Source organism: Lathamus discolor, chromosome 3 (assembly GCF_037157495.1).
Source record: "Lathamus discolor isolate bLatDis1 chromosome 3, bLatDis1.hap1, whole genome shotgun sequence".
NCBI lineage: Eukaryota > Metazoa > Chordata > Aves > Psittaciformes > Psittacidae > Lathamus > Lathamus discolor.
The window spans coordinates 35558727-35581097 of NC_088886.1; the positions used below are offsets into that span (position 1 = coordinate 35558727).

At 39.4% G+C, this 22371-nt stretch overlaps 1 protein-coding gene and 1 long non-coding RNA gene across 2 annotated transcripts in view; both read right to left on the reverse strand.

The window, feature by feature from the left end:
- Positions 1-1548, reverse strand: part of LOC136011974 (multiple epidermal growth factor-like domains protein 6) — a 208289-nt gene extending 206741 nt beyond the window's left edge. The window contains exon 1 of the mRNA XM_065674625.1: positions 1377-1548. Coding sequence (XP_065530697.1) covers positions 1377-1471 — 95 coding nt within the window. The 5' untranslated portion in view covers positions 1472-1548. The remainder of the gene's footprint in view (positions 1-1376) is intronic.
- Positions 1549-15889: 14341 nt separating this feature from the next.
- Positions 15890-19242, reverse strand: LOC136010920 (uncharacterized). The gene is made up of 3 exons (XR_010611067.1): positions 19187-19242; positions 17307-17355; positions 15890-15971 (listed from the first exon to the last, which is right to left on the reverse strand). It is a non-coding gene; the product is annotated as an uncharacterized LOC136010920 (long non-coding RNA).
- Positions 19243-22371: the final 3129 nt, after the last annotated feature.

Genomic DNA, 22371 nt, shown 5'->3' on the forward strand with positions numbered 1-22371 from the left:
AAATATTTCATGTATTCTTTCAGTGACACTGCATTTAAAAAGGTAAAAGCAAACACAAATTGTTTGGAGGCAATTTGCAGTTAACATCACCTTCAGCTTCAAAAGCACAGAAACCTAGTTATTACCAATGTCTAATGCAAACAGATTAATGTATGACAACAGTATTCTTCCTCACAGCAGAGTAATGGCTTACAAAGAGAGCAAGAAACATGCCTGAAAGAAACACAGAGCACTTTTAATAGAAAAATGCTTTACCAGAAAATCAACTTGACTTCTCAAAACACTGTGATATATAGCGCTCTAAGAAAACGGAGTAACATAAACCACCTTAAAAGCACTTCTGGTAAATACATATTTACATGATAATGCATAGAAAACCAATGAGAAACAGGCTTAGAAATTTTTAATTTTGTAACAGAAGAAATAAGTAGAATCAAACCAAACAAAAGACAAATTATAAAAGGGTGGAAGTTGATCAAGTCAAATAGGAAGAGAAAAGAGGTTAGAAATTAGGGTACACATTGGCACCTGAACAGGCTGTTGTCAGGCTGCTGCAGTTTTGGGGACATGACATTCCTTAAAAATACAAGAGGAGGTTTGCAGAGAACCAGGTGCTCAACACAAAGCAGGGAACAGTCTCCAGCAATTTTATTTTCTATTTCAGTGAGCAAAAACTTAAACTGTTTGACTTTGAGCATGTTGCCACCTATTCTGCTTTAGATTTGCCCAGAATACTACCTGTTGTCAAAAACGTTATATTACATTTACAACAAAGTACATTTGTTGCTCATGCCATGCAATACACCTCATAGAAACTTCCACACGTATATGTGGTCCCAACTCCTTTGTGTCTGCAAACGAGCGGTGCTCACAGCCCCTGGTGGGTGCTTTCCATCACTCTCACCTCTATCTCCTCCCGGTCTCTGCTCCTCCTGACTACATCTAGGTTTTACTACACCGATTTTTCTATTGCTGTTAAGGTCAAGCTCAACGCAGCCCTTCAGGAAGCACGAACCTGTGCGGCCGTACAAGCCTCAGCTCCGCCACTCGTTCGCTTTTTAAACGAGAAGAAACCGACTCGGTGATACCGACGCGCTCTCTAGAAGCTCACTTCGGATCTCGAATCAAACTCGAGCCAGCCCCTCCGCCTTCCCCCGGCGGCTGCGGGTCTCACCAATACCCACTTAAAGACAACCCCGCGGATCACAAACCTACGATGCTGGGGCGCTTGGGCAAGTTAAAGGCGCACCCGGCTAAACTTTCTGCGTGGATGACCGCGGAGGTGCGCTCCGACGGGCAGCCCCGCGGGGGGCCGGAGGGGCACAGGCCCCCACCCGGCCACAGACAAAGCCCCGGTCCCGCCGCGCCGCACTCACATGCCCCGCTGCAGCCGCGGCTCCGTCGCGCCGCTCGCCCGGGCAGCCAGCGCCCAGCACAGACCAAGGTACAGGCCCGCCGGCCCCGCTCCCATCGCGCCGCCAAAGCCGGGGAGACGAGGGCGGCCGCGGCCCGGCGGCCCCGGCACCAGGAATACCGCCCGCCGCAGGAGCAGCAACAGCCCAGCACCCGCCGGTGCTCCAAATCATTTAAAGCGGCGGCGAGGCGCGCCACTGGCAGGGCGGTACCGGACCGCCCCGGCCGCTCCCCGGGGCGGGGGGACCCTAGTGCCCGCCCCCTCCTTCGCCGCTACCTCCTCCTTCCACTACACCGGGTTGCTCAAAGCCCCATCCAGCCTGACCTTGAACACTGCCAGGGATGGGGCAGCCACAGCTTCTCTGGGCAACTTGTTCCAGTGCCTCACCACCATCGTAGTAAAGAACTTTTTCGTACTGTCTAATCTAAATCTCTCCTCCTTCCTTTTTTTATTCATGATTGCCACTGGGTCTTCTCCTGCCCAGCTCTGTCCATGTCCTTCCAGCCTCACCTCTCCTTCTCTGCAATGTCTTTTTGGTTCCCCTGTTTGAAAGGGACTTTCCTCCTGGTCCAAATTTCTGTTGGGTACAGCATGGAGAGGTGGAGATCAGGAGGAATTTGTTTTCACTCGATAGCAGATGAAGTTATGCGCAACCTCATGTTCACGCCGGTTACTAGCTCTCAGAAGAGCTGACCAGCCCCCGCACTCTCTCCCTCTGTGCAAGGATGCCAAGCCATTTCTGCTTCACTGCGAGACACATCTTGGCTTCTCTTTTTTTCTCTGGTCCTTCTTTGTTCTGTGTGTGACATCCATTGCAATCACATCTGAGCACTTCAAAGAGGTCACCACGAAATAAATGCATTTAACATCATGAGGGAAGGCTCGCACCACCACTGCTGAGAGTTAGTGACAGCAAGAATGTAAGGCTGGGAACCAAGGAGTAGTTTCTTAAATCCCTGCCTTTCCTGCTATCCCCTAAACCATCCATCTTGTCATCTTTATAATCTCTCTAGACCTTTACTGCTGTCAAACAGCAAGTCTTTTCCCTTTCCTGGCAAGAGAAGGAAGACCAGCTGACCTGGAAAAGGAACTGTGCATAGTAGCAAATAAAAAATGAGAAAAACACACCTTAAGCATTTTATGATCTAATGTATAACTCAGGGTCCATTACACCACAATTCTCCTCTCTCTAAAGAGCCATGACTAGCCAGCCGTTGGGCTGTGACCAAGCAGATGGGTCCTGAGCCAACTGATGCTAAAGACAACTGTGATTTCCTTCTATTCCAGTGGAATGGGCTTGGTCTTTAGTTGCTGCAAATTAGCTCCTGTACACATCTGTGACAGAGAGAACTGCTGGGTACACTGACACCCTCCTGGGTTAGGAGTCAGCCTCAGTTTTACAGTGCATTAATTTGTCTCCCTTTCAGTCCTGTAAGAAGATACACTGGCTTCTTCTTTACACCTGCTTCACAAGCACAGTTTCCTGTATGGTTTTTATTTTCTAAGGCCTTTGCTAAATTGGGTAAACATTTACCAATCATAACAAGAAAGCTTGTTTTATATTGTTCATTGCTTTGAAGCTTGCATTGGCATGAGCCCCTTGAGATTTTATTGACTGATTTCTTTTTCATGGTGAAGAAAACATATAGCCTTCATCTGACCTTAGAGCAGATTAATAGTACCCTGAAATTTCCACTGAATGGCTAAGCCACTCTTGTGTATGGAGAAGTTCTAACTCTGCAGGACCTTGTGTTGAGCTAATCTCATTACCTCCCACAGAGCACATAGTTTTCTAATCATTTCATTTCTTCAATCCCAGAAAATCTTTTTTTGTAAAGTAATAGACCTTCATTATGTCAAGACAGAGTGTTCATTATGTCCCAACCTGGATTATTTTCGGGATCACATCATGGCAAAATAGCAAAGGATCTTACTGCTTGGCTGTTTTTTCCAGGAGAAGTAAATCAGTCTTTAAAAAATATTCTAATTTCTTCCACCTTAAAGAACTCAAAAATCAACTGTTCAACATTACTTTTCAAACCTGCACGTGATCATTCAAATTATACACATCCATTTATTGAATAATGGAATAGCAACATGCAAATTGGGAGGTATCAAAGTGCAGAGTATCTTAGTCAGTGAAGGCTACTTAATAGATGACACCTTTGCCTAAGGGCCACACAGCAAAATACAGCTGCAGCCAAATTCTGAGAATAGAGCAGTGTACAATTTCCCTGCAATCTATGCAGAAAGCTTTGCAGGCCCTGCTTCAGCAACTGTGACACTGACATTTGCCTGAACTGAAATGTAAACCCAGGGCAATGTGCCCTTCTTACAAATACTATCTAATGTTTTATCCTCAGCTGTATTTTAACTGAGAATATCCTGAAAAGCTGTTGACTCGAATGGGACAGTTCACGTGAGTAGGAGTTACAGCATTGGTGAAGCAGTTTCAAAAGCCTGCTGGGATAATTGATTTGACTGTGCCCAAGTCAGTTAAATCTTCAGACCTGACACAGATAATACAGAGATAAAAGCAAACTAATTTATTCTGATTCTTACAGTGGCAACAGTGGGCTAGGTCATAGAAAAAAAAGGTAGTGGATACAGCATCAGTGACTTCTTTATATTCCACATCCCTGCCTTGATCAACTACACACGTGTCTACTGTCCTGAATCTTATTTGCTATGCAACTGTGCATCTTTGATATTGATAACTACAAACCACATAGTGGCCACCACCAAACCAATTGCTGAACATGTTAACAAAAGAGTTCCCTTCCAGAATGGCGAAATGAGTAAATTAAATTGAATCTTGCTCTGCTAAAGCAACTTTTGAACTGAGCAGCTAAAGTGCTGGTTCCTGTTGGTGCAGGTGAGACATAATCTAACTCAATCACATAGAATACAGTTAGAAAAAAATAGCTTGTGTCCTCCATGTAGCACTGAATGTCTTTCTATGGATGGAAAATATATAATTTTTATTATTATCCTCTCTTGTTGACCAGATTTTTTTCTGAGAGATTCCAGTGCAATCCAACTTCAGCACATTGTTTACAACACTGTCCAGATCGTGGATTCTGTAGAAAAGTTCGTACCTCTCATGAAGATCCAGCCTATCATCTCAATTTTAAAGCATATTTCCCTCCTCATTAACATTTTAATTTTGATTTATGATTTTCTCTCCCTACAAAGATGTTGTGACAGTTGGTGTGCATCCTCAAGCATGAATGAATGTGTCCCCAACTTTAAGTCAGTAACACACCACTCTTTTCTATTTTCATTTTTCTGTCTAATACTCAAAGTCTCCATTCTCAGTCTTTTTCAGTCATAGCTAGTTACAGGATTTAACATTCCTTTCTGATAGAAAAAGAAAAAACTGTGCAGAGATTGTAATTAGGAAGGCTGTGCTGTGGTCTGTTATTAGCAGGAATTGTGATTTTTGGAGTGGTGGGTTAATTGCTAATAACCATATGCAATGCTTCTCTCAAGATGTTTCCATTACAATAATTAACTTAGCAGCTGGGATAACAGACATGTACCATTTGTCTTCACAGTATCCCTGATTTAGGATTGTTCCAAAACCTTTTTGAACTTTGTGTTTTCAATTCCCAGGTGTAAGATGAAAAAGAGGGGATGCTGAGAAAGGGAGATTTGGAAAGTTGCAGGGATAGTACCTGTTTTCAGATGTGAACTCTCTATCAGCATGTCCTCAGGAATTCTGAATTTTTCTTTACTTGTCTTAGTCTTGGATCATCATTTTCATCAGCACCAACTGGATGGAGAGCATGGCAGACCAGCCTGAAACAGAGAATGTTTTCAAAGATGTATTGATTACCTGTTGCTCAAATTAATCTGATTAATCTTTAGCCTTCTTGTGGATTTATTAGCTGAAAAGTGCAGAATTTATTATTGCCAACTCAAACTCAACCTCAAAATCCCTATGGTTTATGATTTTTTTTAATTCATGTTTCATAGTCAACTGTATAGATATAAACATTTCTAAGTAATTACTTTCTTTGAATGATGTCTCACTGGAGTTCCTTCCTCCACAAGGGAGGTAAGAGCTTCACCAGAATTACTGTAATATTTTTAAGTATATGGCTAACCTGAAATTTAAGACGAAAATAAAGTTGTTCTGCAAAGCCAGACCAGATGACAGAGCAATAGCACTTTTGCTGATTCAATTAGTTAACAGAATATATTGAAGGATTATTTTTGCTTACAAGATAATTGTGAAGACTTTTAGCACCACTATGCTAGATTTTTCCCTTTTTCAAGTTTGTTCTGGCCAGAGCAAACTCTGTACAATGCTGAATTAAAGAAGGTTTGATAATACCCTTAAAGATGTAAAACAGCATCCCAAGGCCACTGGAAGCATTCTCTGTTGTCATGAATTGGCATTGTTTCATTGCAGTGAATAGGGGAATGCTAATTTACAGTAACTGAGGATCTAGCCAGTGTTGTTAATCATAATTATGGGCTTACTTTGGAAGGTATAGTTTCTAAAGCAGTTGAGTAAGACAAGAAAATTAAGTTCAAATTATTTTCTTCCACAGGAGGTAAAAGTAGTACATAAATAAACGCTTAGTGTTGCACTAGATCTTTAAAACATATAATAGATTTCTGGCACTGCATCATTCTCTGATATTTTTTCCTACAGCACATAATAGTAAGTTTCTGATAATAGTGCTCACAGACAGCTTTGATTATAACCACTTGTCAGGGAATGGATCACAAGGAAAATAACACCATATTCAACTGTGAAAAACGCTGCCTGAAATACATTAATACAGTGATAATTTCTGCTAATAGAAGCCTCCAAACCCCATCCATTAGCTCTGAATTGAAATTCCTGCTTCATTTCTATCTTTCTGGGCATTTCTGCCCTCTGACCGCCTCTTTCATTACTTGGTAGCAACACAACCATCCACAAACATTAACTGCCAAAAAGAGCCAAAGCCCCTCAGTAAGAGTAGTGACAAACTTGTTATGTGTTTGAGCAAACCTGGCTGGGAATGGGAACCAGGAACCTGGCAGGAGTCCTGCCTGCAGCAGGCACTGCTTTGCAAGTCCTAGTAGCGCAGGCAATGATGAGAGGCAGGGCATGCATAGTTCAGCACATTTGCCTTGTAAGGGAATTTATTGCCAACAACCTACTCATTCCCCAGTCATTTCAACCCTACCCATCCAACAGTCACCAACCATGCTCTCCCATTTGCATGATAGAAGCATGTTTTCATTGATGTCTGAGGATCATTCGGAGGAGAGGCCAGGAGGGGTTAGAAGGGAGGGAAAATAAAGGGGGCCTCAACAGTCTGAAGCCATAGCAGTCTCTCTAAAAGAGAAAATAACTTCAAATACAGTATTACTTTTTGTAAGAATAAGAAACCATTGATATTCAAGTCAGGAGTATATTTCTGTATGGAGCTATTACATATGATTGAGAAAATAAAATGTTACCCACATTGACAATTACTTATATAAAGATTGCTGGTGTCATTTCTTAGCTTTTCTCTTTAGCATTAGTTAACCAAAACCCTAGAAAAAACATGCTATTGACAATATAATCCTAAAGTAAGTTTTATGTTGGCAGGCAATAACTGGAAATACTTGTATCTATTTCTGGATTTGGGATAATGACACTCCAATGTCTCATCTATACAAGTATACAATGTATACAAGTGTCCTTGTATACATTCAAATTAAAACATTTGGGGGGATACTCGCATCTTCTCTGACCTATGCAAGTGAGAGCCACATGTAACTCAAATAAACTTAATGGAACTATTCCAGCCTCATCTCAATACAAAGAAAAGAATTAGGGGTTAGAAACGTCAGAGCAATCCACTATTTTGCAGAGCAGAGCAATTATTACAAAATGTTTTCTATGAGGAAGTACCTTTTTATTTTTGAATAGTTTTTATCTGAGTGATTTTCTTTCGGTCATGCTGCTACTCACCTGAAAAATCTGCAAACAGCTGAACAATCAACTCATTCAGAAACTCAGCAGAGTGCCTGCGTGTTTATGTGTTCAGATAAATCAAATTTGGGGTATTCATGCGCGGGTTGTTTAAGGGCTCACCAAGTCAGGAAATACAGACAGCCCTTTGAGACTTAGCCAACCAACCACAGCTAGACAACACAATCTGATTTTCAAATACTCTTGATCTATCCATAGGGTAGAAAATTTCAAAGAGCTATTCTCCAAGAAAATTTAAACAAATAGGCTCAAAAAAAAAAAAAAATGTCATGAAAGAGGTCTATTCCACCTAATGAATTTTTCAGTTAGTCCACAGCATAGTTCAGTGAGTGTCAGGGCTATACTAAAGGGATGAACTCAGTCAACACAAAACAGGCAATAACAACACTCCAGCAAGCGCTGCCTGTAAAACTAGTCTTAACTGGTGCTAATACTTCAAGCATTCTAATTTACCCTCTGGGGTAGGCAGCCCCCTCAAAATTTGGGTTTTAGATATTAAAACTAGTAACTCTCATTTACATCACTGAAAATGCAGTCGCAAAATATATCAAGAAAATGCTCAGAAGTAGAATTCTCCTCAGAGTTTCCCCATCCCTTTGGAATTGCTCATGTATTTCAGATGTGAGCTGCTTGGAAAGACTGTATTTATTCCTTTGTCTAATAAAGAGCTAAGTACATCACTGGTACTTAAAATATTAAAATTCACAGGAATAAATGCTTTGTTTGTTTGCTTCCAATTAGGACCTAATGAAATCCCAGGAATACACTTCCAGGTAATTTGTCACAGAAGAACTGAAACTCAATAGTGTGTTTCTCTGTGCAGCTTTCCTCTCTGTTCTGCTGACACAACTAGACCACACTTCATTCTCAGAAAGGCATTAGAACATTACTTTGCTGTTTTTTCCTCTAAATTACCCACCTGGCTACTGTCACCATTGATCTTTTAAGTCCTTGACTGAGTAATCAGTCAGACAGCTAATTAATGTAGTGGCTTGGAGGGAAAGTGGGAGGGAAGGCTGAAATGAAAGAAGAGTTTTTTCCGTATTCTTCATGTCTTTATTGCCTTTGAAAGGTGCTTTATCCATAGCATAAAGGAGCATTTGTCTGTACTTTTGTCTTCTGAGAGACAGCTCACCTACCATAAACCTATTTACCAACTATTAACAGAAAGCAGGAGAATTTATGGGAATGATGAAACCAAAATCTAAGCAAAAACAATATAAGGTTTTTTATTTATTTTTCCCCTATTACAAACTGCAGTATATATTTTGAATTAGTAGAAACTACAAGACCTGACCTATATTTTCAGATTATTTTAGAACTAAAATAGATGTTTTAAAATCCAGAAAATTTTGTCATATTTTAATAAAGAAAGAAGGTTTTATCCCTCCTCCCCTCCTTCTGGGCTCTCTCCCCATAGACAAGAATGACCCATGTCATCTACAAACACAAAAATTTATCTGGATTTCTTTCTAACTAAAATGGGTCCAACTCAGGTGCACAAACATACTGTTTAAACGCCACAGTTAGTTTAGTCTCAGACCAAATACATGAGGAAAGGGAATGCCTCATGCTAAAATATGTATTCCAAAGTACTCATCAGGGTCCATGATTTAAGAAACAAAAATCACACAGGCAAATTTTTCCCTTATGCTGCTGAAGCACTTTGCTCCAGATCCTTCCCTAACTCCTAAACTTTTAGCAGGCCTTCTTTTCAAATGTCAGCTCTAGGAGATGATGCCTGCACACTGCAGTTGACGGTGTTTGCAGGCTTTCCCTCATATTACTCTATCAAAGGTTAGCAACCAAGATCTCTTAAAAGCATAAATGAGCCATTACGAAAGTTAGCAGAAGATAGATTCTGTTTTCCTACTCACGGATATTTGAGAAGCAAAGGGGATTCTTGTCTTTGTAATAACTGCGATACACGAAAAGGTATTTAATTTCTTTTATTCTCAAGGACACGTGTTCTGGAACAGCTCTCTTAATACATAAGAGTTAACCTCATACTGCCATGCAAATATATATAGGTATTTACATATTTCAAGGCAGGATTTAAACTCTTGTCTACTGGGAGCTGATGAACTGAAAATAGTTTAATAAGCTTTCTTTTCAAATTCTTAAGGGAGACAGATATTAGCATCAGCAGTATTTGTTGCTAAACGCAAATAAAATCATTTTGAGTATGGGAATTGCGCTGACCATGCTTCATGAAACAGCAAGCGGAGAACTGCACCAAGAAAGTAGCAATTAAATATTTCACACATGCCTGCATGTCTGTTTATCTAAAGCTTAAAGGGTTGTACTGTGATCATGTCCAAGAACAACAAAATGGTGTTGGAATGGAATCCCCAACTAATAATTCTGTGCTTATTATTAACTTGTGGAGAAACCCACATTGCTACAAAGACTTACGTGGAAAGTATCAGAGGAGAATATTGAACAGTCAAAAAAGCAGTCTTCACTCCAACTAAATCAGCATTGATTGAACTAAGTACTGATGTTTTATTAATTTAAGTATCAAGACAATAAGAAATTAAGAACCTAGATATATGGAGGGAAAAGGCACTGTGAGCAGTTACAAGCTTTTTAGACTGACCTCAAAATTTGTCTAAAAATCAAAAATATTTCTGAGGGTTACTATAATTAAAGATAAATGCAAATGCTATAAAATTCTAAAAAGTTTATGAAGCTAAATCATGCCAAATGAACTCAACATTCTTTTTTTTATTAGTGCCTTTTTAGATGCAAACTCTAACCTATACAGACTTCAGTGAAACGTTTACTATATGTGGAAAATTACTATTTTAACATTAAGCAGCTTACTGTACAAGAAAAGCTAAGAAGAGTATAATAGGGAGTAGTGTTCAAAAGGGAATTGTTTAGTTATGGTAAGCTCACTAATGAATCTCTGAAGGACGAGACTTGGGGAAAAAAGTAGTATAATCTCTGCACATGGCACAAATGATAGGCATAACCTCATGGAGTTTGCTGGAGAAAGAGTAAGAATAGTTGAAGAGAATGAAAATATCATGTTGGAAACACAAGATGACTTTGAGGCTGAAGTAAGACAAGGATGAAATTTAAAACCACAAGAAGCTAGATTATACACTTGGGGACTAATAATAACAACAATCTTTGCTGGTTTTGCCATGACACACAAAGAGAAGAAATGGAGTCACTCATGCACCTATTAGGATGAAGAGAATAGGAAGCCAGGAAACTAGAGAGAATTTGATCTGTTTAGACAAGCAAAAATGAGGCTTCTTTAAACGAGTAGAATGAAGGCTAGGGCAGAGACAAAGATGGTTATGTGACTGCTCTTTTAAAACACAGTTTGAAAGGCAGGGTGGGACAGGATAAGTATCAGGGTCACACAAGAAAGTTGGCAAAGCTAGAAAATAATGCTGGCATAAGAACAAGCCACTCCAAACTAGCCATACATATATGTTCAAACAGTAAGTGTCTCGAATATCCTCCTAAGACAAGCAATAGGAACAAATTAAAAAACTAGCTACATGATGGAAATGTGTAAGTTCATTAAAATAATTCTAAAATATATTTTTATAATAGGAAACTAGATTTGCTCACCAGCAGTGCCTTTCAATCCTATGTTCCTTGCTGATTTTCATCCTTTAATTATGGATCCTATCACTATAGCCATAGTGTGTTGCAGACTCAGGTACAAGAATGACACACTGGTCTTTCACTAGTAACTCCTGAATGGAGTAACTCCTGAATGGAGTTACTAGAGAAAGAGGTTCTACCTTAAGTAACTATATGAAATAGCTTTGGAGGTTGCCAATTTCACTAACTTTCAGTGAGTTCCAGTAACCAACCCTTTTGCTCCCCGAAGTAGGAATAATCTTTGTGGTTTGTTTTTAGGGTGCAATAGAATCCTGAACCTTGCTTAGGGAACTTTAGCCTTACACTAATATAAATAATAACAAAAAAAAAAAAACCCTGGCAGACTAACTCTGACATTATAGCATGCTATGATGCTTTCTCTTAAGAGAGGAATATATTTGTCTTTTAGATCACAGAAGAACATCTAGAGACTGAATAAAAACATAGACCAGCTACATTCTAAAAATACAAATTAGCATGCACCTATCTATTGTGATAGCATGGGCAATTACACCTGTGGTGTCAAGACAGTCTAAACCTGATGGCTAAGTTTATTTGCAATGTTACTGGTCATGGGGAATGATCAGGTTTTATATTTTAATTAGAAATAGAAAAATAATATCTGCCAACTTTCTTTTCAGTATAGCTGCATCCTTCTTTTGCAACCATATATTTACTGATAAGCCAAATCTACTGAGGTTAGCACTGCAGGGCTAACAGAAAAACAAGAGAGCTTCTACTGTATCTTTGTACACTATCAGCAAGTTGCCTCCTAAATTTTCTTTACAAGACCTTTATCTCTAGCAATGGCGCATGCAGGAAATAGACTAGTGATTGATCAGCAATAGCAAAGTTGATTTTGCAGATCTAAACAACTACAGAAGAAAATCTCACTCCTACTATGTTATTCCTTGTAGCAGCAATTTTCCCACTTCTGTACTAAATTTATGGTAGGAAAATCTGACAGAAACCTTTAATTTCATTAAACCGATATGGTAGATAGCATTCACTTAACACCAATTAGCTTGTACTATAGCTGATAATTTGGACCAGGGCAATATGCAATTGACATTCAGAGCTTGGTCTGGACATGATATAGATAAAGGGGGATGCCTCTGCAGCTGTGTCGCTCCTCCCCTGTCACTTAACTATGTGTCTGTTGAAGTATGTAGCAACCCCTGAGGACATCTGCTCCTGTTATTACAAATTACAGCAATGTGGTAAAATTTAGTTTGAAAAGCAGTTTCTCTTTGTATACATTTTTAATAACTCTCTGTGAAAATGGAGTTTGCATCCTAAACTGCTGGAATGTATTTTGGCTATTGCAGCATTACTGAACTTGAAACTTCAAATTCATTGTGGTTTTAATATTTGCTTTCTATAACTGTTGAGCATAGCAGTGATATTTGGATATACATTATTAACTATTAAATTATTTTGTCCATCTTCAGGATTTGTTTTCACATGAAAGTCAGTAAATACAGCACAGGAACCAGAATTTAATAGCTTAGGCATTAAAATTATATGGAACATTTGGTTTATTTTCTCTCACCAAATTTGTAGGTGACCTGAAAGAATTCATGAGATGCTGGAGAGGGGCTCTTCATCTGGAACTGTAGCAATAGGACAAGGGGTAATGGGTTAAAACTTAAACAGGGAAAGTTCATGTTGTTAGATAAAAGGAAGAAGTTCTTTATCGTAAGGGTGTTGAGGCGCTGGAACAGGTTGCCCAAAGAAGTGGTAAATGCTCCCACCCTGGCAGTGTTCAAGGCCAGACTGGACAGAGACTTGGGTGACATGGTCTAGTGTGAGGTGTCCCTGCCCATGGCAGAGCGGTTGGAATTTGATTATCTTAAGGTCCTTTCCAACCCTGACTATTCTATGATTCTAAGAGTTGTAAAGTTCTAAACAAATTAACCTCAGCCTGGTTAGCTCCTGAAGTAGAGTTAGCAACAGCTAATCTTGCAGCAGAGAAGAAATGGATTCTCAGCATCACCAAGAAGGAAGCTATATAAATTGTCCTATAGAAAAATACAAATGGCAAAGAGGTGTCCAAAATCTCCCCTCCCTCAGGGCTTAAGTACTGCCGTATGAAAAAATGATTATGCCTGCTTGGAATTTCAGCCTGGGATCACCCTGATCTTTACATCAAGTGATCACTGTATAAATTGGCCAGCTTTAGAAGAGTGAACAAGACCAAGCAATCTCTTTTTCAGCTTAGTGCTTCCGTCTGTTCCTGCACCACACTGCACTGCACTGAGGAGTCAGAGTCTGTTCAAAACAGCTTCATCCATCTACGGTCCTGCCTTGGCTTCCTCTTTCTCCCAGCATTTTGCCAGAAATCCCCAATTTCTCATCTTTATTTCTCCTTTGTCAGGTGCTTCTGTAAAGGAAGACTGGCAAATGTACAGGAAACACTGAGCAAAAGGCTCTTCTTTTGAACAGTTGGGCAAGAATAGAGACCTGTATACTGTAGCATAATTTCTAGTGAAGACAAATACTGGCTTCATGTCTTCTGTAGAGGTTATCTCAGGTATCAATCTGCAGAGGGATGTCAGCATGGTACAGGCAATGCTGATGAGCCCTGCTAAGGCAGAGACAGTTTTGGACACAGCTGAAACAGAATGGTAAGCACTAGGGAAACATCACTTTCAAAACCACGACCATTATGAGCTTTATGCTTGCAATTCTCCCTGTACTGCGAGGATTTAAGTACCTGTATTTCACCTCAGTGTCCTAAGGCACTGGGGGGTTGTGTTTTAATTTTGAATTTCCTGCCTTGCCAAGGTGGCCTAAGGACAAATCCATTAATGCATGTGATATGCAAGTTTATTTACATTATGGGAATTATGTAAGCAGGTAGATCTCATCAATAATTAAAGTCTTATGGGTAAAGTAAGATGTGACCATTTTCTTCTTCTAGCTTCTCAGAGTTTCTGTGCTAGTCACACTGTCCATATGCTTTTCTTGTGAATAATTCTAAGAGGCAATGTTTTAAGGGATGATGGTTCCAGTCCTCCCATTTACAGAAGCTATGTGAGCCTCTCTCACCTATTTGTCATAGAAAGAAACTAGAAGAATTACCAATGTAAAATAGGGATTAGTAAGGGAAGGCTCAAGCTTTCTCATTCTGATGACGATCTTACAAGATGAAATAAAATCAATAGTTTCTTTTGCTGAAAGATTTCATTCTGTCTACAGCAATGACAAGAGGATAGTGGGCAAAGAGCTCTATTAGCTGTTCTTCAAGAATCAATCACACTTATAAGCAACAGTCAGTATGACAGCAACTGAACGATGTACAAATACCTTTTTTACACAAATACCCCGAATTTCAGAGAAAAGGGATACTTTTAAAGAGATAGGAAATAAATATCCATTTCTCTAAAAATCAAGAAAATACTAAGCATGTATTACTGAAGACACTGAAAAATGCTCAGTTTCTTCAGGGATAAAAAACATCATACAAATTCAGTCCACCTGAACAAGGACATTAGATAATAACCAAAATTCATTTGAATGAAATTTTTTTCAGTCATATCAGGAAGTTCAAATTTCAAGTTGTGCTCCTAGAAGGAAGCCCATGGCTGTGTCACTTCTACTGTCAAACAAGGACTTTTCCTCATTCACAGTCTGTCAAGCCTCTGAGCCTCAGGATCTGGTGAAAGACATGAGGGGAGCCAGCACAGAACCATTGTCTTACACCAGATGAGAACCAGCTGTGTTACGGTGCCTTAATATATCTGGATGCATCATAAAACTGTAATTGGCAATTACAAACTCACATTACATGGTATATAGTGAGCCATTTAAATACATTATAAGCATGTATAACAGAAAAAAAAAATCAGGTAAAAGGAATGTTCATGCATAAATAATGAGGGAAAAATATGACAATCAGCTTTTTCTATTTAATCACACTGAAATTTCTGTATGGTCGCAGTGTAGAAGAACAAATGAAAGGCAGAGCAAAGAAAGGAACTGTGCTTGGAGAATTATTTCGTGGTGACACTGTGTGAGTTTATTGTGGCTCAATGGCAAGCACGAAAGCATGATAGAGACCAAAAGAAACTGGTTAACACACCCCTACTTCTGTCTGAGGTGCAGGGGTTTTGAGATGCTGTAGTTAAGGAACAGTATCACTTTGAGAAAAAAATAGACAATAGATGTATGTTGGAGCTGCAAACAGAATGACTTTGTAAATGTGGACAGCAGACTGTACTCTGTCTTTTCATGCTCTCATGTTTCTTTGTTGATGTCTGTTTTAAGATCAGTTTGTTCCATGCATCACCAATTGTCTTTTGTTTCCCCACAGCAGGGAAGGCTCAGTTAATCCATATGTCACGACAAAAAATTCAGGCTTCCCTTTGATAGGAACCAAGCATGACAGTAATCTATTGAAAAGGTGTTTTGGACTATCACTTCTTCCAAGCTAATTTACTGACTGGATGGCTTTCAAAAATAATAGGTCTGTTTCCACAGATAATGAGCTAAGATGTGATTCATGAAGTCCATGCAAGCACACAGACAGACTAATTATGAGAAATAAACTAATAATAAACTATCTGTCTCTAGAAATCACTATCTGTTGTGATACACAAGTCTAAACTTCAGAGGACATAAATGTTTCCACCTGTTCCCTACTGCAATGATCTTATTAGCCTTAAGAGATGTAAAACAAATTTATTACTATTAAGCCTTAGACAGATCAGGATGTTCAGAAAGTATCTGATCTTTGGAGGTGGGAGATGACAATTTTGCTGAGCAAACTCCAGTTCTAGTGGGTGGTTATATGGAGCAAATGCTATCCCACTAATATTTAGTTAGGGTTCCAGAATCCAGAGATTTATAAATCTGACCTGGCAAAGTGAAGCATCACTTATTTTCCCATTTCTAGGACAGATGGTGGAGAGGACACAGCTACATTTTGATTGTAGAAAAGGCATACTGAAAAAAAAAAAAAAAAGTGGCATACTTAGGAAACATAAATTGTTCTCTCACAAAGAAATTTCTTCTTCTAGCAAACAAAATGCCTATAATTTTATCTTCCAGAAAAAGGGACTATGACCAACTTCTGCTGAAGCTGTAAGAATGCCTGTCACTACCTAGTCTAGCCAATTTTTAACTCCTATTCCACAAGAAATTTTCATACTGCAAAGAGCTTTTCTAGCATGATTGTGACATACCAAAATATGGGTATTCCAGAAAATCATTACTATGTTCTTCTCCCTGTAGGTGTAAACCAAACAGGACTTTCTAGGATTACTGACTATGCTCATGCTGTAAGAACAGCTGTACAGTTGAAAATTGTAGGCCATTGTGTGTTTATTACTCTTTTAAGGCAGCGCTTTAAAGGCTGACCCTGAATCACCTTTACTGAGCTACTGAAACATCTATGCCTTATGTTACCAAGGAAAGAAATTGCTGCCTTAAAATGTTCTTGACCTTTTTCAGCACATTCCTCATGCTGTAACTGACTTGCTTGTAGTTGCCAATAAAGCACAGTCAACAAGTTTAGAGATGAAAAATGAAAGTTGCAGAAGTTGCTTCCAGAATCATTAATAATTTTCCTAAGAATTAAGAGCTCCCTTCTAGCACTGTGAACTGCAGACTGTTGTGGATGCTCTAGGTTTTGCTTATATTTCTATGAATTATTATGTGATTTCTACAAGCACAATTCAGCACATTGTACTTACATCAACACTTACTGATACTTCACAAAACTTTTGACAAATACGGTTTGTTCTGGGTATATACGAACAATGAAAATAATATGGAGGTATAGACGCATCATTATTTTCTAAGCCATGTTTTCTCTTTTGCACAGAGATGTCAATTGAAAATAAAATATGTTTCCAATGCTTTAAAATTCGTAGGATTTTTCTTCCACAAACGTTTCCTATAGAAGCTGTTCCTGAGAAAAGTGAGTGACCAAAAGCCCCGTTCGGAGCTGCCTTGGTGAGTCTCCATGTACACAGATTACCACTTTTAGCACCATGAAAAAACCTCCAGCTCAAGCAGTTCCCAGCAAATGTGGGACTGCACAGTAGTAAAATGTTCATTTAGCAGAACTGAACAGATGCATTTTCTTTTGTGAAATAAAACCTAGGTTGTAAGGAGTGCAATTCTGAGACATAAATAATCCTACAGTGCTACAGCAACCCTAATACAACAGGTTTTAAATCAATTTGCCAAAAATACTTGTGCACAAGCCAAAAAAGCAGTTGAAGTATACTAAATTGATACCTAGTAGGTCATTTCTAACTAGCGCAGGTCAGTTACCTGTTGGTTTCAATTAATCTTCAGAAAAACACCCTTGTGTCATGGTGTACTGTGAAGAAAAATAATGAGGCAACATAAACCAAAGTGCTTTACTTACAATGCAGGCTTTCGGCTGTGGGAATCAAGTCTGCACTGAAAACATGCAACTCACCAGCACACTGAGAACAGCAGGTCAGTGTAAAACAGCACAAAGAGCCAGGGTGGGGAGAGGAAGGGAATTAGAAAGTTTTGTAAGACCCCAGTTTCTATCAGTTAGGTATGACTTTATGACTTGTTTCCACTGAAACTCTATGGATTGTATCAAGGAAATTAATATACTCTACTATTATCTCACTTGGAACTTCTTTAGTATGTCCATCCTGTCGATCTCAAAACACTTTATAAACCTCTATCAAAGGCTGCCTTAAAGTTCTGGAAAAGTTTTCCTGAATGTTATCAGCAGTTTATAGACAGAAAGAAAACAAAGAAACAAACAACCCCCCACCCCCCGCAGTAAAAACTCATAGCAGTCAAATACTTTTTTCTGTTACATTAACATCTAGGGATACCCACTGAGACAAAATCAGTTCTGAAAAAACATACAGTGAGAGATTAAATTTTTATAGAATAAATAGCACATGAGAAGAAGCAAATAACCATTCCTAATTCACATGGAATAAAAAGGCAATATTTAATACATCCAAAGTCAAGCAGAAGCAGAGATAGGATGCTCAGAGCACAGTTATCTTGAGGCCCATGCCAGTGCCCAAGCCATAAGTATAGTGCAATAGAATGTTCTTTTCTTTTGTTTTTTTTTGGTTTTTGTTAGGTTTTTTTTTTTTTAAGATAGTAAAGGGCATATAATTTATACATAGAAGTGCATCAGCTGATGCGAAGTTTAGACAGACATTACATGCAGTTACAGTTTCTTGTTCAGTGACACAGCGAATATCTTTGAACTCTATGATGAAACCTCCACCAGCTGGGGAAGGTTTGGGTTTTTTTTCTATTTCCTATTCACTGTTTCTGGTTTGGCTCTGAAATAAAATTGCAGATGTGCGGAGAGAGGAACAGAGAACAGCGGTAGCTGTCCTACAGGGAAGAATCCACCTAGTGGGCAGAATACATTCAGCTACAGATGTGCAGGAAACCTGTGGCACAAGAGAAGGAAGCCAAGGATGGGCTCATGAGAGCCAACAGCTTTCCACAAAGGTGTCCTGGAACAGAAGGGTAGATGGGTTGAAAGATCCTCTCACAAAGATCATTCAGATCGGGAGACTTCTCCAGCACTTCCATGTATCTCTGTGAAACATATATGCTGCCTTATGGAACTCTGTAACCAGGAATTTTTACTATTTGGGTGCAGCATCATAGCACCAAGGACTTGGTTCCATGGGGCAGAGAGCAGCTGGAAGCCACCTGCAACACCTGCACAGCACCACAGCCATAGGACAGCCCAGGGCCAGAGACTTCAAAAGATCATCCAGTCCAGGCTCTGCAGTTTCTCTCTCAGATGGATTGTGTGACAGAAGGACATCTGTAAGGATGTAACATCCATAGGGAGTAACACACTCCTGTGCCTTCTGTAGTCTGCAGGAACAATATACAAGGTCCTTGGGCTTGCAAGAAGCTCCAAAATATCATAACTGAACAGCCACATAAAACAGTGTTTTCAGAATTACACCTGCTTAATCCTTCAGACTATATTCCATGTAGAAGTCTAAAGCAGAACACATGCTGTTGCTGTTGAGGAATCATAGAAGGTAAACAGAACGGAAATTTAAAGGAGTTGTAGTTAAGATAATTGGACAAGGAGAAAAAGAAGAGGAAGAGTAAATCTCAAACTGGCTCAGCTTGGATGACTGAAAGGCAGAAAACAGAATTACTGGGAAAAGCCTTACGTCAGAGAGAAGTGCCAAATGGACTGGAGTAGTTTATTCTGTGGTGATCAGGTATGCTCTGCTTTTGCTGAGAAGTTCACACATCAGTGCCATCCATATACTGTAATGGATAAACATAATGTAAAAATGAACACTGGAACCATGCCTGGATAGTTTCAAGAGCAACCGACCCATCATGACAGCGCACATACCTATATAAAGTAGAATTGTAGTGTGTTAATTGGGAGCCAGAACATCTCAGCATTTTACCACCAGGTTGTAACTGTAAGAACTATTTCTGTCACTACATATTCTCATTACAAGGTGTTAAAATTGGCTAACAAATATACTGCTCCTGTTTAATGTATAACATGACTGTACTTTAGTCACTGTTTCTTGTCTCATTAAGAAGTAAAACAATTTTTCATTGGCACAAAATAATTGCTGCAGTTCATTTGCATGCAGAGGCTTCCATATCACTGCCACATCTTGAAACATGAAGTTGTATTTCATTGAAAACCCCAAAAAACCATTATATACTTACTTCAAAGGAGTCATTATTCAGCATTTGAGTGCCTACTAAGAACCCCAGAAGGATTTGTTTCTGCAAATATTGCCACAAATATACTTCAGTAATTTACTTTTGTGCCAGTTACTATCATGAAAAGATGAAATTATAGGTCATACACCTCTCAATCCAAATGGAGATTCCTAAAAAAGCTTGGATAAGTGTCTTTGCTGATGAATATGCATCAGAAACATATAGAATCATAGAATGGTTAGGGTTGGAAAGGACCTTAAGATCACCTAGTTCCAACCCCCCTGCCATTGGTGGGGACACCTCACACTAAACCATGTCACCCAAGGCTCTGTCCAACCTGACCTTGAACACTGCCAGGGAGGGAGCATTTATCACTTCTTTGGGCAACCTATTCCAGTGCCTCAGCACCCTTATGGTAAAGAACTTCTTCCTTTTATCTAATGTGAACTTTCCCTGTTTAAGTTTTAACCCATTACCCCTTGTCCTATTGCTTCAGTCCCTGATAAGGAATCCCTCTCTGGGATCATGGAATATGGATAACACAGGTGAATATGGATAACATAGGTGAATATGGATAACATAGGTGGTCTTTGTCCAGAAGGCAGCTGCATTCTAGAAGGAACACAGAAAATAAGACACACCAGGAAAGTTGGAGTAGGGATTCTTTTAGTGTGTTCTTCTCCTTTTAAAAAGCTTACTAAGGAGATGGGTATCATCAATCAACCTGTTTGCCTCTTCTTTTTGCCCTCTCCATTATACTCTTCTCTTCAGTTGTATCAGCATTATTGGCCATTACTGGACGGGTTCTAGTGATGGAGATATGCTAGTTAAAAGCTCTTTACCGCACATTAATCACATCCCAAATGACGTGCTCATACCCTATATTTCCAAATTCGACTGAGAAACAGGGCCCTGATCTCAGGGGTCAATATGGCCTCGAAGTCTGTATAAACTTCAAGGCAGAAGTCGTTTATAAGATATTGGACAGAAAAGAAGTATAACAAATTACAACATCAAAAACCAGGCTCAATCTTTAGGTGCAAAGAAAAACAACTTAAGTTGGCAGGAGGACATTCCTAATTGTTGGGTTTTTTTCAGTAAAAGCAGCTCATTATTTGAAGTGAGAAACTCTCCCCCAGCCTACAAGAACTGGAGATTTACAGTACAGCCACCATCTGGCTTTGGATGACATCAAGACTTTTCAACATGGTATCCAAAACAGTCAAAAGACCAGCAGCTACAGTATTAACATAGTGTGCAGAAGCCATGGTTGAATTCTTCCTTTCCCTGATTCAGAGATGACTGTAACCTCCATCTCCAATCTCTCAGGTAAGTTTTATCTGTGAGCTGCCTTGCTGTGGACTCCGATAAGACTTACCCCTCCATCTCAGAAACAGAGCTTTGACAAATAGTGTGTTCCTTTTTTTTCTTTTTTGCATACCAATCTTTATGTTAAAAGCAGCTCAGATAATGGAGCTCAGATAACAAAGACAAAATTTGTGATTGAGCATAGAGGCTCGTTTACTTTGCTGTTTTTAAAGGCAGGATCCCAGACAATGTTTCTTGTAGTCAAGGAGAATTTGAGTTCAGAAGAATTTAAATTGTGTCCCAACAAAGCACTATGGCACAGAAACAGGACAGAAAGCTTGGATGCATGCTCTGGATCAGTTTTATAAATAGAAGGTTTGAGGCCCATGCCATACTGAAAAGATTCCCAGTGATTTCAAGACTTCAGGCCAGATCTTGTGGGTGAATTTGCTATTATACAAGACTGCTATACATATGCTTAATTGCACAATTGCCTTTGTGAGTGAAAAAAAAAACCCCAGAAATATTATCATTAGTCTGTGGCTTTGCAGTCTGTCATAATACCTGGGTAAGCACCACCCAGCTGGAACACAGTCTGCAATTTTTCACATGATTGCATACAGAAGTTGTGACTAGTGGTAACAGTTTTGGCACTCTCAATAGTGTTTATTATTGCCAGAAAAAAATCCTGAGCTAGCTAAAAATATTGGGTATATACCACTTACAGGGTTACCATCAGAGGATACTCTACATATGCCTTTTAGAAGGCAAATGATATCTCATGTTTGTTTCTTTACTGCTTCTCATTTAGCTTGAGTTCCATTTCGTATACATCTTCCATATTGTTCACATGCTGAGCCAGAAGCACCAACCTTTAAGCTGTGTACGCAAAGGAAGAAGTTTACCAAGCTGCTTTACTCAACTACAGTGAGAAAGAAGGTGCTGGAACTTTGTGAAAAGAAGGGATAATAGGGCTAGGCTAACACAATGGAAGAGACAAAATTCTTTGACCCTGTGGCAGCAGGAGAAGGACAGATACCTTCGGGACAGTAAGGTCCAAAGTGAGAAAAACTGTAATAGTCATAAAAGTAACTTGTCTATTAGAACCAGGAAATTTTAATGTTCCAAGTTAGCTCTTGAAACAACTATTATGTTTTCTCTGAGGATTGAGAAGCCAGAGATGGAGGGGTGTTAAGGGCAGCCCACTCTCCTTCAGCAACAAGGTGTCTGTATGCCCAGTTGTGCTTTGGTTCCTCAACAGCACCCAGCAAAACAACCTGGTGGATGCCGTAGCTTCCATACATGCAAATACAGGTCACCCAGAGCACTCTGCTATCCCAGGAAGATTACAGATCAA